At 42.6% G+C, this 14,827-nt stretch overlaps 1 protein-coding gene and 1 pseudogene across 2 annotated transcripts; both read left to right on the top strand.

The window, feature by feature from the left end:
• The window catches only part of LOC132879421 (E3 ubiquitin/ISG15 ligase TRIM25-like), a 53,541-nt pseudogene that overhangs the window by 11,455 nt on the left and 27,259 nt on the right, over positions 1–14,827 (top strand).
• Positions 10,591–12,911, top strand: LOC132878827 (serine/threonine-protein kinase ULK4-like). Of its 2 annotated transcripts, XR_009653770.1 has the most exons (4): positions 10,591–10,734; positions 12,198–12,337; positions 12,506–12,665; positions 12,815–12,911. XR_009653770.1 is itself a non-coding variant. In XM_060913688.1 (3 exons), the coding sequence occupies exons 1-3, from the start codon at positions 12,266–12,268 to the stop codon at positions 12,873–12,875; spliced, it is 342 nt and encodes a 113-aa protein (XP_060769671.1). In that variant the 5' UTR covers positions 12,170–12,265; the 3' UTR covers positions 12,876–12,911. The 2 variants fall into 2 exon arrangements, 1 of the variants encoding a protein (XP_060769671.1); XM_060913688.1 differs by lacking the exon at positions 10,591–10,734 and having other exon boundaries at positions 12,170–12,337; positions 12,506–12,714.

Here is a 14,827-nt window from a genome sequence, read left to right as displayed (position 1 = left end):
GTCTCTGTACATTACTCTGTAAATAAATGTAAATATTACTCGTTGTGCTCCGTTAACTTTCATCCATTCCATCACTTTGATCATTCGTGAATTCACTCGTTTATTTCATTTGTAGTTCAATCAATGTGGTTGTAGGCTAGCTTGAGCCTTATTGGGATCTGCAGTGCTAGCTGCTAACAGCTGGTATCTATCTGCTATAATGGCAAAGTATGGCCAGTCATTTTGCCCCGCCCCCGCCTCGCGCTCCGTCCGGTGCGGTAGTGATGTCTCGTTGCTCGCGCGCCACAGCAGAGACCCGCGCGACCTTCAGCCGGTACAGTCGCTGTTCTTTTACCACCTCCGTTATTCTCATCTTTCCGTTGCGTTCTTGATTTTTCCATTGTGTCCTATTTTGCCATATCAAGACCCAAAATGGTATCGTATTATTCATATTTAAGTGAATAATCAATTCAGTCATCATAACTTGGCATTTTTAACCCAAGCAATCAAAAAGAGGAAATTTTTTCAATATTTTCAAAAAATTTTACAAAAACATTTGAATTGTAATAAAAAAAAAATCCACAGCAGAGGCCAGATAAAGCAAGACGCTATCTTTACTCTTATTAAACATGATAAAAGAAACATTGAGTGTTAGGTAAATGCAAAAAAAAATAGCAAAATTAGAAAATGTATTTTTTGACCATAATGTCCCAAATGAGAGAGCAGTTTCTGAGACAGACCCACATAACAACAAATTGACTCATGACAAATAACAAATAATTGAAAAATTGTATTACGTAGACCTAAAACTGAGCTTCCCCTATTTCAAAGCCCACCAGCCGCCACTGCATGAAATTAATCCTAATCAGTGCAGCTACATGAGTTATATTTCTGTACTGAAGGGAGATGAAATGGTTAATAGAGGAGTGTTCATGATCTCTCTGTGTTTGTGCTCCTCCTCTCGCATTATCTCTCTTTCACAGACACAGGACCAGGAGGTCACGCCTCATTTCAGAGAAAACAAAACTAACCCCTCTCTCTCTCTCTCTCTCTCTCTCTCTCTCACACACACACACACACACCATTAGAGGTGCAGAAATGTCTCATTTATAACACTAAATTAGTTAATCACTCGCCTAATGGAGCTAAATTTGATTAAAATATAGTGATATAAATGTGACATTCTGATATCCATACGCAATTCCATAACATACTGAAATATATTCATCGTGTTTTGTGTATATTTATTTCATAATTAACAGAGCTGGACAAAGAACCCAACTTCATTACTTAAGTCAAAGTACAGATCCCACTGGGCAAATGTTACTCCGATACAAGTGAAAGTTGGACAGTCAAATTTTTACTTCAGTTAAAGTACTGCAGTATTTGCTTTTAAAAATCCTTAAGTATTAAAAGTACATTTTCTGTCAATGCATTGTTGTATTATAGCCACAACGCTTACAAAACCTAATGCCTCTGAAACACCTGACTGGATTTACTGACTAACTTGTAGAACCTGTAGAATAAACGCCTGGTAGAATGTTACAAAATGAAACACAACTGAACTGAAAAAGACCCATTGTCATTTTCATTTTTTTATTGTAACCCTCCTCCCCACCGCCACAAAGCAGCATGGTAGTGTTCTGACCCAGCTCTGGCAGTGTGTGCACACATGTATGTGTGTGTTAATCAGGAAGACAGTGGAACAGCTGTAAATGCAGCTTGCTCAGAAAATAAAAAGGACAATCCAACCTGATTAAAACCCAGATCCGCACCTCGAGCTTAATAACGGCCCAACAGCAACTCTGCTTTAAGCAAGGCAACAACAAAAAAGGTGCAAGACCATCATCTGACATCAAAACAAAAAATTCCAGCAGTTTGTTAAGTGTAGGTATTCATGCACATCAGTAGCGGCTGGCTTTTGTAAAAGTGAGGGAGGAAGGAATGCTTGGTTGAAGGTCACGGGCCCCAATGCGACCGCACCTGCTGGACCGGCTATAGTTACATGCACGGGTTGAGTTGATAATAGTTGAAAAACCTATCATTTTAACGGGGTGTGTACACTTTTTATAGCTGCTGTACACATTACTTTCAGGTGTTCAACACATCTTTCTCTTTCAAAATTCTCTCAAAATCTTCCGTATTTAACGAAGCAAACCTGGCGGCCATGTTTGTAGCTCAGCCCATGGAAGGGTTTTGCAAGCAAAACATTCACCACGTCCTCTGTTTCCATTACTTTATTCGTAGAATATCTATAACATAGTCAATCCACTTCCACCTCGCCGTTCTCACTCTGACTGCCGAAGTGCCCGAGTCACCGGATCTAGAAGTTAAGTTTGATAAGATAACCCCTCCCCCCAGGCAGCTAAGGCCTCTACTTATTGGTTCATTGCGCAACTAGGGCTGCAGCCTATTGGTTGATATTTTGTAGCACTTGTCAGATCTCTTAGCTAGTCCCACCCTCTTAGAGGAGGATTTTCCTCCTCTCTCTCATTGAAGTCTATGTTAACCACGAGCCGCCAGTGCCGGAGACTGTTTGAATCGGAGTGAATGGGAGCCGAAGGGAGGAAGATCCTCCGTGCAGTAATTTTTAATAGCGAGCGATAGGGGGTGCTAATGTAATTTCACCCAGAGAAACGAATATAATGTACATGTCGTATTTGGCAGTAAAATAGTAATATTCAAGGACAGCAATTCATTAAATTGGTCAAGACAATTTCAACTTTTTATTCTTAGAATTTTTAAGGAGGATCTTCCTCCCTCTCCTCACTGGAGAAGCCACCTGTGATGCACATATGAATCTGCCTGTGGAATCATGTCAGTGAAGCTCCACCTGACATGCTAGCAAACTCTTTTCAAACTCAAAATCATATTGGGCAGCTAATATTACGAGAAAAGAAAGATTTCTACTTTTTTGTTTAATTGGCAAGATCATGATAAAACATTTCTGAAAGGACTTCAGAAAAGTGAACGTTATTCATGTTAGTGTAACTCCGTTTTTACATGCTAACTAACAGTGTCCAAGTTAACTAGCTATGTGTAAACATTAGCCGTGGACAAGGCGATGGCAACTTGGCAAATCCATAGAAAGTCATTTGACTAATCAGACTGTGTAGCGATTGCAACGTTATCGCGAGCTCTAAAGCACAGACAACTTCACTGCAAGCTTTCTCTTGGAATAAAACGTTTATATCCCTCAATATGCTTCCGCAGGTCGGATGGGGAGTTTTTGTAGGCTGTGATGTGCTCCGTTTTAGGCAAACAAAGCAAACATTTAAAATGAAACGACTCTTTATTCCTTTCAGAAAACTGAACCATGGGTTCTAGCTATAGAACCGTGGGTGTGTGCATTCCCCAGAAGAACCGCCTCCTTCCATTCTGCCATCAACTGATCGTGTTAAATAATGCTGCGGAGAAATCATTGATCTTGATTTTATCCAGTCTATGGACGTGACGTGACCCTAGTGATTACTGACAGACTGTCTCAGTGTCACCTGCGGAAAAACCAATCACGTTTTAGAAAAGAAAAGAAAAAAACATCTACTTTCAAAGCTGCTTCATAGTAACGAGTAACGAGGACCTTGATAGAAATGTAGTGGAGTAAAAGGTACGATATTTGTCTTTCAAATGTAGTGAAGTTAAAGTCATGTTTCCAAAAAAAAAATACTCAAGTAAAGTACAGATACTCAAAAAGTGTACTTAAAGGTGCAGTACGAAATTTTGGAATAACGGTTCCCGCAAGCCATATTTTGAAAAGAAACATGCCTGCTCTTGCCATGCTCCCACCCCCTCGTGTCTCCACCCCTCCTCCCCTTCCCCCCGCGTCTCCACCCCCCTCGCTCTCGCTGCCAGGGTGTACACTTGTTAACACGACAACACTGTCCTATCTGAAAATGTAATAAATACATAATGTTATCTTACCTATCGAGTAGAAACAGGGCCACCATTGCATTGGTTTGAAGTCCTTTTTGTTGTTTGAGTCGCCGCCAGCGGTCGAATGCTGCGCCAATATTCACTCTGGTCTTGACTCGTCCTTTTTCATAAAGTTTCCTGGCAGGTGCCTTTTCGAATACAGATTTTCATTTTCTTTTTTGACCAGTTGTGTGTGTCTGTTCTGCCATAGTGTTATGTAATTATTGTAGGCCAGTATCTAGATAAAATGGGCTAGTATGGTAGGCTATCTATCCGTTGCTTTGAAATGGCTTAAGTTCAGCTGTAGTGTTCCCTGCTCATACTGTAAGCGCAAGGTTAGGGGCGGGGGTGGGGCGGTGAGGGTCGCGGGCTTCAGTCTGATTGACGTGTCAGTATCCAATCATTTTGAGGTGGTACCTCGATAGGATTTGATGGTGTTTTTCCTTTATTTTACACTGTAGACTGGATTAAAATATTTCATTTTTGGGTCAAACCTTCTATTGTACTGCTTGCAACATGGGTGTGAGGAGCTTTTCAAGCAATATGGTAAAAAATACTCCTGAAAAAAATCTCGTACTTGACCTTTAAGTACAGAACTCAAGTAAATGTACTTCATTACTAGCCTGGCAAGCCAGACTAAATGTGAATATTTAGTCTGGTCTCGGTCGTAGACATTTCCGAAGGTGGGGGTGGAACAACCCGTTGTCGTTCAAACTGTCTCTGTGCGTATAGGCCAACGCTCTGACCAATCAGCGCAACAGTGACTGTGACGTAGTCAGAGCGACAGAAAGCAGTGGGGGAGGCCTTGAAATAAATAATTTTTCAAAATGCGTATTACTTAATAAACAGGTTCTAGATATTAAGAAGTTTGGAGATAATGACCACAAGTTTGGAGTCTGTACCACATACTTAACATACACTCGTTTTTTTTTCAAGTGTTTTTCAAGGGTTTGCTTCAACTGTTTTTGAGAGTTTTTATTTTTATTTAGTGGTGTTTGGTGAAATAATTTCCCTTAAATTTAAAATAACGCGAAAATAAGAAACAATCAAAAAGTAATGTTTCAAAGCTGTTTATTAATTCTTCGTACTGCACAAACTAGCCCCATCCTTTTGGCTACCAGCGGAGCCAGCTGGTAGATCAGACTTTTGCCATAGCTGGTCGGCAAAACAGCGAAAACGTCCTTCTTGAAAAGGAATGAGCGGAGAGCCTCTTCCTGCTCATGTTTCAACGAAAACTCCAAGTCTAATTCTTCTAAAACTGATTCCAAAGCGGAGTCAAACGCGCGCTGTTCACTAGCCGTAGCCATCTTTCCTGTTGTGCTTTCTCCAGCGTCGCGCAGCTTTGGCATCACTCCTGCAAAAGCCCGCCCAAAGAATCCAAACAAAAACCTTGCGTTGTGATTGGTGGGCACGATTTGATGCCCGGGGTGTTTTGTTGATATGGTGCGAGGCTAGACCCACTCGTAGGCAAAAATATTTTTGGCCGCTAGGCAGATGGGTCTAGTTTACTACGCTACTTCGTTACTGTCCACCTCTGATAATTAACCCGATGTACTTGCAATGTACAAGAAAACTAATTGAACACCACCAGCAGATTCAACCCCAGTTTCCCCCGCTGACTGTGAGAGTCCCTCAGAGCCGCATGCGCATTCTGTGGATTCGGCAGCGAGCGAGTCGCTCTTTGTTTTGAACGAGTGCTCCGGGTCTCTCGTAAATTCCAAGCAAACTAAAGGACGACTTGTGCTACGATATTGTTCGGGAAAACCACGTTAGCTTGATGATGGATCTTAAGAGGTCATTTAAAACTCTCTTGGCATTAAGAGGCTTTCGGGAAACCCAGCCCAGATCAGTTAGTGAACATTTCTCTCTCTCTCTCACTCACTCACACAGAGCACATAACCTTCAGAGCAAAACATGAATGTACTTTGAACTGACATTAATATGGAACCAGTTCGCTCGTACTGTATAAAAAGCTGAATGTATTTTATTTGTCCTCAGAGTGAGTTAAAGGAGGAGCAGATGAAATCCCAGCAGAGAATCCAGGAGAAGCAGAAGAAGGTGCAGGAGCTGAAACAGGCTGTGAACACTATAAAGGTGAGCAGTGAGCAGAGACAGAGCTGCTCCTAGAAACACACACAACATGGACAACGAGTCATTTACAGTCCCAGTAAGAGAGGGAATGATAGAGCTTTAAATCTTGTGTGTGTGTGTGTGTGTGTGTGTGTGTGTGTGTGTGTGTGTGTGTGTGTGTGTCCTAACAGCTCAGTGCACAGACAGCAGTGGAGGACAGTGAGAGGATCTTTACTGAGCTGATCAGCTCAATGGAGAAAAAGCGCTGGGAGGTGACGGAGCTGATCAGAGATCAGGAGAAGGCTGAACTGAGTCGAGCTGAACGACTCCTGGAGCAACTGGAGCAGGAGATTGCTGATCTTCAGAGGAGAGTAACTGAGCTGGAGCAGCTTTCACACACACACGATCACATCCATTTCCTCCAGGTAACACTCACTGTCTGATCTACAGAGCCAGCTGTTCCTCACACACTCTCTAAAACACCTCTCATTAAGGGAACAATAAATGTCCCTGTCTGACGTCACAAGTGGGTTTTACATTTCATTTGCTTTCTGTAGGTTTTAGCTTCTGGACGTTGGTTTCCTCCACTTATCAGACCAGATTTTCACACATCCAGCGTCACTGTCCATCAACATCTCTCATTTGATGGAGTGAGGAATTCTCTCTCAGATCTGAAAAAGAGACTCGAGGAATTCTGTGAGGAGGAATTCAACAAAATCCCTCCACATGGTAAGAGGAGCTGTTCCTGCTGGAGAAACACAGTGATGTGTTATTTCTTAGCGATGCTCCTGCTTTCTTTTCTGCAGACACTTTATTCACCCGACACTTTGAACTAAAACACTGATTTAAAATGAATAAACTGACTGGATCACTTTAAACTCTTTCCATCTTTTACACAAACTCATGTTTCTATTTTTCTCTCCACAGCTGCAGCAGTTCAGATCATTTCAGAACCAGAACCACAGAGCAGAGAAGACTTTCTGAAATGTACATCTAACACACACACACACGTACACACATCTAGGCCTGTCATGATCACAAATTTTGTTGGATGATATATTGTCTCAAATTATTGCGATAAACGATATTATTGTTGACGTCTTTTCAAGACAATTTTATGCCACTAGTAAAATAATAATGATCATGCAAATACACCCTTTCATAGAACAGTAAACTTTTTTAATTAAGTCAACTTATTCAATTCAACAGTGGAACGTAAACAATAAATCTAAATAAATAAGCTCAAGAAATAAAACAACAATCAAACAAAACCACTCACAACAAAAACAAATAAAATACAATTCATGGCTCTTAAAAATTGCACTGAAGTGAATATTAACTTGGCACAGGGTAATAAAAAGACATTCTTTTCTTCACAGGCAACATTCTGCCAATCCAGTTTCTCAAAGATTAGTACCCAGATCAACAAAAAGTGCAAAGTAACAACGTATTGCCAGCTGTCATTTGGATAAAAGTCACAACAATTAGAACGAGATAACATGTAGGCAAGGGCGTAGGTTTGGTATTAACATTGGTGGGGACAAAAACCCAATGCCAACCCCCAGTGGTGCCAACTTCAGGTCAACATTAGAGGGTCACAATATTTTGCTCTGTTGTGTTCCACCAAAAGAGTCTCCATCATCTCTCCAAAGGCCAGACTTTTAACATTTGAAGTTCAGAACTGTAGTAATTCATGAATAATAATAATAATAATAATAATAATAATAATAATAATAATATGAAATCCATTTGATTAACTGCAAATCTTGCATGTGATGATGAACTCATTCTACCAATTTGCAAATGTGTTTTCCAAGCGAATACCGCACTGACTGTCGGGAGGGTGTATGTTCCTTTCCCTCATAAATGGAAATAAAACCCATCCGGAGCCTTAAACACTGCGTTCCATGAGGCTGGCAGGGGGAGTCGCTCTCTTCTGTGGGATCTTTAACTAGTTTTAGAATGCTAGTTTAAGCTGATATGTGATTGATCTAACGGTAAAACAGCACGAGGGCTCGATGACCGGTTACAATTTTCACTGCTTGTGAGCGCGTGCCCAGCGGTCACCTAGCAACGAAGAGACGTCTCAAAAATAAGGGGTGCACGGACATTTAGAAAAAAACTAAAACAAGGTGACGAAGTTTCTCGAATTTCTAAACATGTTTGTATTTGTAATTCTGTGAACAAGATTATCACTCAAAAATGGAAAAACAGGAGGCATTTTGAAAAGACCTGTTACTCGTAGTGAAGGCTGTACCCCCGATTTGGAAGTGAGCTGGTCCAGCTTTGTTTCCGTCTGACAGCTGTTTGTGCTCGTGGTTTATTAAACTCTAGTTTTAGATTTGAGTTACTTGGGTTTCTGCACATAGTTATAAAAAAAATGCAGAATATTTTAGCATAATTGTTTTCTCCTGGTCATTCATGTTACTGACCTGTTTAAAGGAGTTCTGCGACATATTTAATTTAAAGTTCTCCTTGCAGTTGCCTAGCATTTGTAAATAGTCATTAGCAAATCGAACTAGCTTGCTAGCTTCAGGAGAGTTCATTATAGTATCAGTGCAGTTCTTGGTTCATGTATTTGTATATTTACCACAGGACAGGAACAAGTACCGGTAGCTCGATAAGTAGCTATGCGTGTTAAAAAAAAAAAACTAATTACTCTACCGTTCAAAAGTTTGGGGTCACCCAGACAATTTTGTGCTTTCCATGAAAAGTCACACTTTTATTTACCACCATAAGTTGTAAAATGAATAGAAAATATAGTCAAGACATTTTTCTGGCCATTTTGAGCATTTAATCGACCCCACAAATGTGATGCTCCAGAAACTCAATCTGCTCAAAGGAAGGTCAGTTTTATAGCTTCTCTAAAGAGCTCAACTGTTTTCAGTAGGGCTGTAACGATACACCCAACTCACGATTCGATTCGTATCGCGATTTTTGACCCACGATTCGATACACCCACGATTTTTTTAAATGTATTTTTAAAGTAGTAAATTTGACTTATTAACATTTACTTACTTACATTAACTATTTAATAACAAATAATTCAGACCGGCGGCACGGTGGTGTAGTGGTTAGCGCTGTCGCCTCACAGCAAGAAGGTCCTGGGTTCGAGCCCCGGGGCCGGCGAGGGCCTTTCTGTGTGGAGTTTGCATGTTCTCCCCGTGTCCGCGTGGGTTTCCTCCGGGTGCTCCGGTTTCCCCCACAGTCCAAAGACATGCAGGTTAGGTTAACTGGTGACTCTAAATTGAGCGTAGGTGTGAATGTGAGTGTGAATGGTTGTCTGTGTCTATGTGTCAGCCCTGTGATGACCTGGCGACTTGTCCAGGGTGTACCCCGCCTTTCGCCCGTAGTCAGCTGGGATAGGCTCCAGCTTGCCTGCAACCCTGTAGAAGGATAAAGCGGCTTGAGATAATGAGATGAGATAATTCAGACCACTGCAGAGAATGAGTAATATGTATGCAAAAATGAACAAATGTATATCCAAAGATTGTTTTATTTCTCAAAATAATACTGTTGAGCCGGAAGCTCTGGTTTTTTCGGTTCTGAAAAAGTCATTTTTCCAAATCGTGTAAATCCGTTAAGATTTTTTTTTTTTTTTTTGGGGGGGTGGCTCTCTCACTGTCTCACTCTCATAGGGCCAATGATTTTCTGTGATCGCGGAAAACAGATGGAAATTACGGAATTTTTATAGTGAAACGTTGCTCGCGTGTCAAAATGTAACTGCCGCAGAAGGCTTCCGCCCAAGCAGACATGCCTTCAGTGTTGCCAGATATTGCTAACGTTTTCCACCCCAAAATATGTTCAAAACCAGCCAAAAAGCACCTAAACCTGCCCAATCCAGCAACACTGCATGCCTTTCCGGTCAAGTGATTGTGATTGGCTTGTGGCACACCTAGCCAGCCAATGAGCTGCTTGTTTACAGATTCGCTCCCCGCGTCGCAACCAGAATGGCGACCGCTTAAAAGAAATGAATGCTCTGCCAGTGGCGAGTGTGGACGTTGCGTGACTCGCAGAAGATTGTCGCAGGTCGGCGAAAAAACAACTTACTAATAGATATAAAAAAAAAAGTAATTTAAGTAAGTTTAAAATGTAATTTAAATAAAAAGTAAAGTATTCATAAATTGAAGTTTGGAAGCGCCTCTGTTTTTGGGCTGAGGAGAAGTTTGAAAGGGTGTACCGCGATTCTGCCTTCTTGTATCGCGACACGGATCGTGGCTCTGCGTATCGCAATTTCGATACGCATATTGTTACAGCCCTAGTTTTCAGCTGTGCTAACATGATTGTACAAGGGTTTTCTAATCATCCATTAGCCTTCTGAGGCAATGAGCAAACACATTGTACCATTAGAACACTGGAGTGAGAGTTGCTGGAAATGGGCCTCTATACACCTATGGAGATATTGCACCAAAAACCAGACATTTGCAGCTAGAATAGTCATTTACCACATTAGCAATGTATAGAGTGGATTTCTGATTAGTTTAAAGTGATCTTCATTGAAAAGAACAGTGCTTTTCTTTCAAAAATAAGAATTTCAAAGTGACCCCAAACTTTTGAATGGTAGTGTAGGTCATGAGTGTTTTTTGCTGTAAATCAATATCAAACAACTAATCTCTTTTCTAGTGAAAATCTCAGATGGAAAACTTCATTTCGTATGAAGAAATTGGAACCGGGAGCAGGTCAGTGGTTTACAGGGGCAGGAGGAAAGGTAGCCTCAAATTTGTGGCAGTTATCCGTAGTAAGAAATCCAAGAGGCCTGAGTTGGAAAACCATGTGAGTAAACTAGAAAATATTATTGAAAATCATTCTAAATTAGACCAGTATATAAATATTAAGCTTTGGTCATTTCTTGGTTTTTTTTTTTTTTTTTTTAGTTTTTGTAAAACAGAATACATGTGCATCAATGAGAATGGGGATGAGTGTAGTGAAGATGCAAGGAGTGGATGTAAAGAAAGTTGGTGAATTCAAGTACCTGGGGTCAACTGTGCAGGAAAACAGGGGCTGCGATAGTGAGGTGAGAAAGAGAGAGCAGGCAGGGTGGAGCAGTTGGAGAAGGATTTCAGGAGTCGTTTGTGATAGGAAAGTCCCAGCAAAAGTTAAGATGTGTAAGACAGTAGTGAGACCAGCTGTGATGTATGGAGTGGAGACTGTACCCTTAACGAAGAGACAGGAGGCAAAGTTGGAGGTGGCGGAGTTGCGGATGTGAAGGTTTGCAGTGGGAGTGACGAGGTTGGACAGGATAAGGAACGAGCACAGCAGAGGGACAGCACATGTGGAGAGCTTGGGAATGAAGCTAAGAGAGATGAGACTGAGATGGTACGGGCACATCCTGAGAAGAGATGCAGAGCATGTTGGAAGGAGAATGTTGAGGATGGAGCTGCCAGGCACATGAAAACGAGGAAGGCCAAAGAGGAGATACATGGATGTGGTGAGAGAGGACATGAAAGTGGCAGGTGTGGTAGAGGAGGATGCAGAAGACGGAGCAATGAAGACGAAAGATCCACTGTGGCGACTCCTAATCGGGAGCAGCCAGAGGAAGAAGAGATTTTATTTCAGTTTCATTCAGAATCATGTACACAGAATCATATTCATCATAACTGCTGTTTTTCAAGTTTTTCAATATACATGGTAACAACTATGATACAACAAAGGAGACGGAGACTATAATGACAAAGAAAAATATAAAACAAAATAGAATTTAAATCAGATGAGGAATATAGATCGGATTCATCAGAATCAGAAACACTTTTATTGCCAGGTATGCGAACACACGCGAGGAATTTGACTCTGGTACCACTTAGCTTTCATAGTACAACACAGATAAAAGCATATACACAAAACAAAGGAATGGTGCAGTAGTAAGGAATAATAGGGAATACAGAGAGAGAGTCTAACTGCAGTGATCTTCAGGGGAAGATTGTTGCTCCAGCAACGACCTTGACCAAGGCACTGCTGGCTGAGATAGCCGAAGATAAGATTGGAATTTGTTTAGGCTTGAAACGGGTAAAATGCCCAGCCACTGGGGTTGTACAAGTGGATAGATTGGGGAGGGTTGCGTCAAGAAGGGCATCCGGTGTAAAACCATATGCCAACTCAAATATGCGGGTCATGATGATCTGCTGTGGCGACCCCGAACGTACAGGAGCAGCTGAAAAAAGATTATTAATGAGTAATAGTTGGTCTTTAAACAGGTAGATTTCACCTAGTATTGAAATCTGGATATCATATTTCTGTAGGAGGATCATTAGAGACAGTTATTTCCCAAGATGAATGCTTGCCTGAGGATGCTGTGCGAAAGTTTGCTATGGATTTAATAAAAGGTCTCAAGTACATCCACGACTTTGGCATAGTGCTCTCTGATATCAGCCCTGCTAAGGTACGTCTCTATACATCTGACATAACGTTACATAAAGAAAACTGTATTCATGTCTGTATAAAATCAATTCAGAATATAGAAAGTCTAATGCCTAGTTTACATGTTTTTGTGACTGTAAGAATGAGTTTGATTACACTCTGAACTCTGAACATGGGTGTTTGCCTGCAGATTTTATTGGATAGTTTCGGTACTCTGAAGTACTCTAATTTCTGTCTGGCCAAAGTACAAGGAGAGAACCTAGGAGAGTTTTTTGCTCACGTGATGTCAAGAGAGGAAGGAGACAACAGAGAGAGTGCTACACCTCAAAATATTCAGAACCGAACCCAAGGTTATCACTTGGCACTTAAACATGTGACTGTTCCTTGTTACTGTGTCAGGTCTCACTTTTAACTCTTTGATGGGACATGGGTAGTAAATTCCTTTACAGATAATTTTCATAATAAGTCACACTCAGTGTTTTGGTCTTGCTCTCTTCAGGCTCTCTACTGTACTGTGCTCCAGAGGTGCTGAGTGGAGAGAGCACAAGCATCGCCAGTGATCTGTGGGGATTGGGCTGCATCCTCTGCGAGATGTTTACAGGTCAGGACATTTTGAATGGGTTCTTTCTGCTTTTCTGTTTAAATGACTTCAGTGTGAATTGCATAAAGGACAGTCGTCATCATTTACAGTGAAAGCTTTCTGTATGATGTAAGAAGAAATAATTCCTGTCTGTTAAAACAACATCCATCATCCATAGCAGTGCTGTACAGGGTTCCCGCGGGGTTTTAAAAGGTAGTAAAAGGTAGTTAATTAAAATAGGCTAAATTATGGCCAGTAAAAAGTAGTAAAAGGTAGTAAACGTAATCTGACATGGTAGTAATTTTTTTTGACCCCCATCCAACTAGGCCTATGTGTTTTCTAATTCGTTTAATTAACTTGCATGCCATAATATCCATAAATTACTATATTTGGGCGAATTTATTTTTATGTATCGAGGAGGACCGCAGTGAGGAGTTGGTGGCGCATGCGCATTGAATTCCAATAACGGTCGAATCCAGTATAAATTTATACCAGAGATTGTTTAGTACAAGACTGACTTTGTTTATACGGCTCTAGTCGAATCTATCTGTTAACCCGACTGGCGACATCTGGACGAGAATTGAACAATGGGGAAATGCAAATTTTCAGACCTCTGGCTGGAGGAACCTGATTTTAAAGACTGGCTAAAGGCGATAGATGGCAATCGGCGAGAGGCGCTCATTGAAAAGTTGGTCGAAGAAAAGGTCAAACAACTGAGGCACATGTAATGCGTTGTGTGCGCGCGCGCGCGCCTGGTGCGTTGTGCGCGCGCGCCTGGTGCGTTGTGCGCGCGCGCGCGCCTGGTGCGTTGTGTGCGCGCGTGCCTGGTGCGTTGTGCGCGCGCGCCTGGTGCGTTGTGTGCGCGCGCCTGGTGCGTTGTGTGCGCGCGTGCCTGGTGCGTTGTGCGCGCGCGCCTGGTGCGTTGTGTGCGCGCGCCTGGTGCGTTGTGTGCGCGCGCGCGCGTGCCTGGTGCGTTGTGTGCGTGCGCGCGCGCGCCTGGTGCGTTGTGTGCGTGCGTGCGCGCGCCTGGTGCGTTGTGTGTGCGCGCGCGCGCCTGGTGCGTTGTGTGCGTGCGCGCGTGCCTGGTGCGTTGTGTGCGTACGCGCACGCGCCTGGTGCGTTGTGTGCGTGCGTGCGCGCGCGCGCCTGGTGCGTTGTGTGTGCGCGCGCGCGCCTGGTGCGTTGTGTGTGCGCGCGCGCCTGGTGCATTGTGTGTGTGTGCGTGCGCGCCTGGTGCATTGTGTCTGCGCGCGTGCGCCTGGTGCGTTGTGTGTGCGTGCGCACGCGCCTGGTGCGTTGTGTATGTGCATGCACGCCTGGTGCGTTGTGTGTGTGTGCGCACGCGCCTGGTGCGTTGTGTGTGTGCGCGCGCGCGCCTGGTGCGTTGTGTGTGCACCATTTGAGGCATCCAAAATGTGATGAGCAAATCTGTTGAACTGTTCAAATGATTAAGATTAACCCTCTAAAACACTGATCTCTGGGAGGAAGGTGTTGACTCTGCCCACGGGCCTTCACAACTACAGGACTGGTGCAAATGACTATCTTAAGCAAACTTGGCAATGTGTTGAGAGACTGCCAAAATAGGGCTTGGGTTATGTGTGTTTTGTATCTTTAGGGTGTGTGTCTTGTCTTTGTCATGTGTGTGTGCACCAGACCTGTTTACTCCTACGATTTGTCCGTAGTTCCTACAATTTTTCAAAACAAAATACGGACTACGAATTCTTGTCCAAAAACTACGATTTATGGCCGAAATGTTGCCAAATGTTTCAACAGGTTTCGTCTAAACGGGGGAACTGCGCCCTCTTACTCTCGGCGTGCGCCCCCTTACCGACTCCGTGAAAACATCCCAGCAACACCACGTGACAATGTGTCTGATCATCAAATACGTTATAATTGCTCCAAAAATATTCCAATCATAGTAGATACACCGCC

Source organism: Neoarius graeffei, chromosome 2 (genome assembly GCF_027579695.1).
Source record: "Neoarius graeffei isolate fNeoGra1 chromosome 2, fNeoGra1.pri, whole genome shotgun sequence".
Lineage (NCBI taxonomy): Eukaryota > Metazoa > Chordata > Actinopteri > Siluriformes > Ariidae > Neoarius > Neoarius graeffei.
Note: the sequence above shows the minus strand (reverse complement) of the source record. Positions and strands in the feature narration are given on the sequence as shown.

Bases quoted from the DNA above. Each gene is read 5' to 3' on its own strand.
- LOC132878827 (XM_060913688.1), top strand. From the start codon at position 12,266: ATGGATTTAATAAAAGGTCTCAAGTACATCCACGACTTTGGCATAGTG. The intron at 12,338-12,505 runs GTACGTCTCTAT...GTTTGCCTGCAG, and splicing joins CTGATATCAGCCCTGCTAAG to ATTTTATTGGATAGTTTCGG. The intron at 12,715-12,814 runs GTCTCACTTTTA...TGCTCTCTTCAG, and splicing joins GTTCCTTGTTACTGTGTCAG to GCTCTCTACTGTACTGTGCT.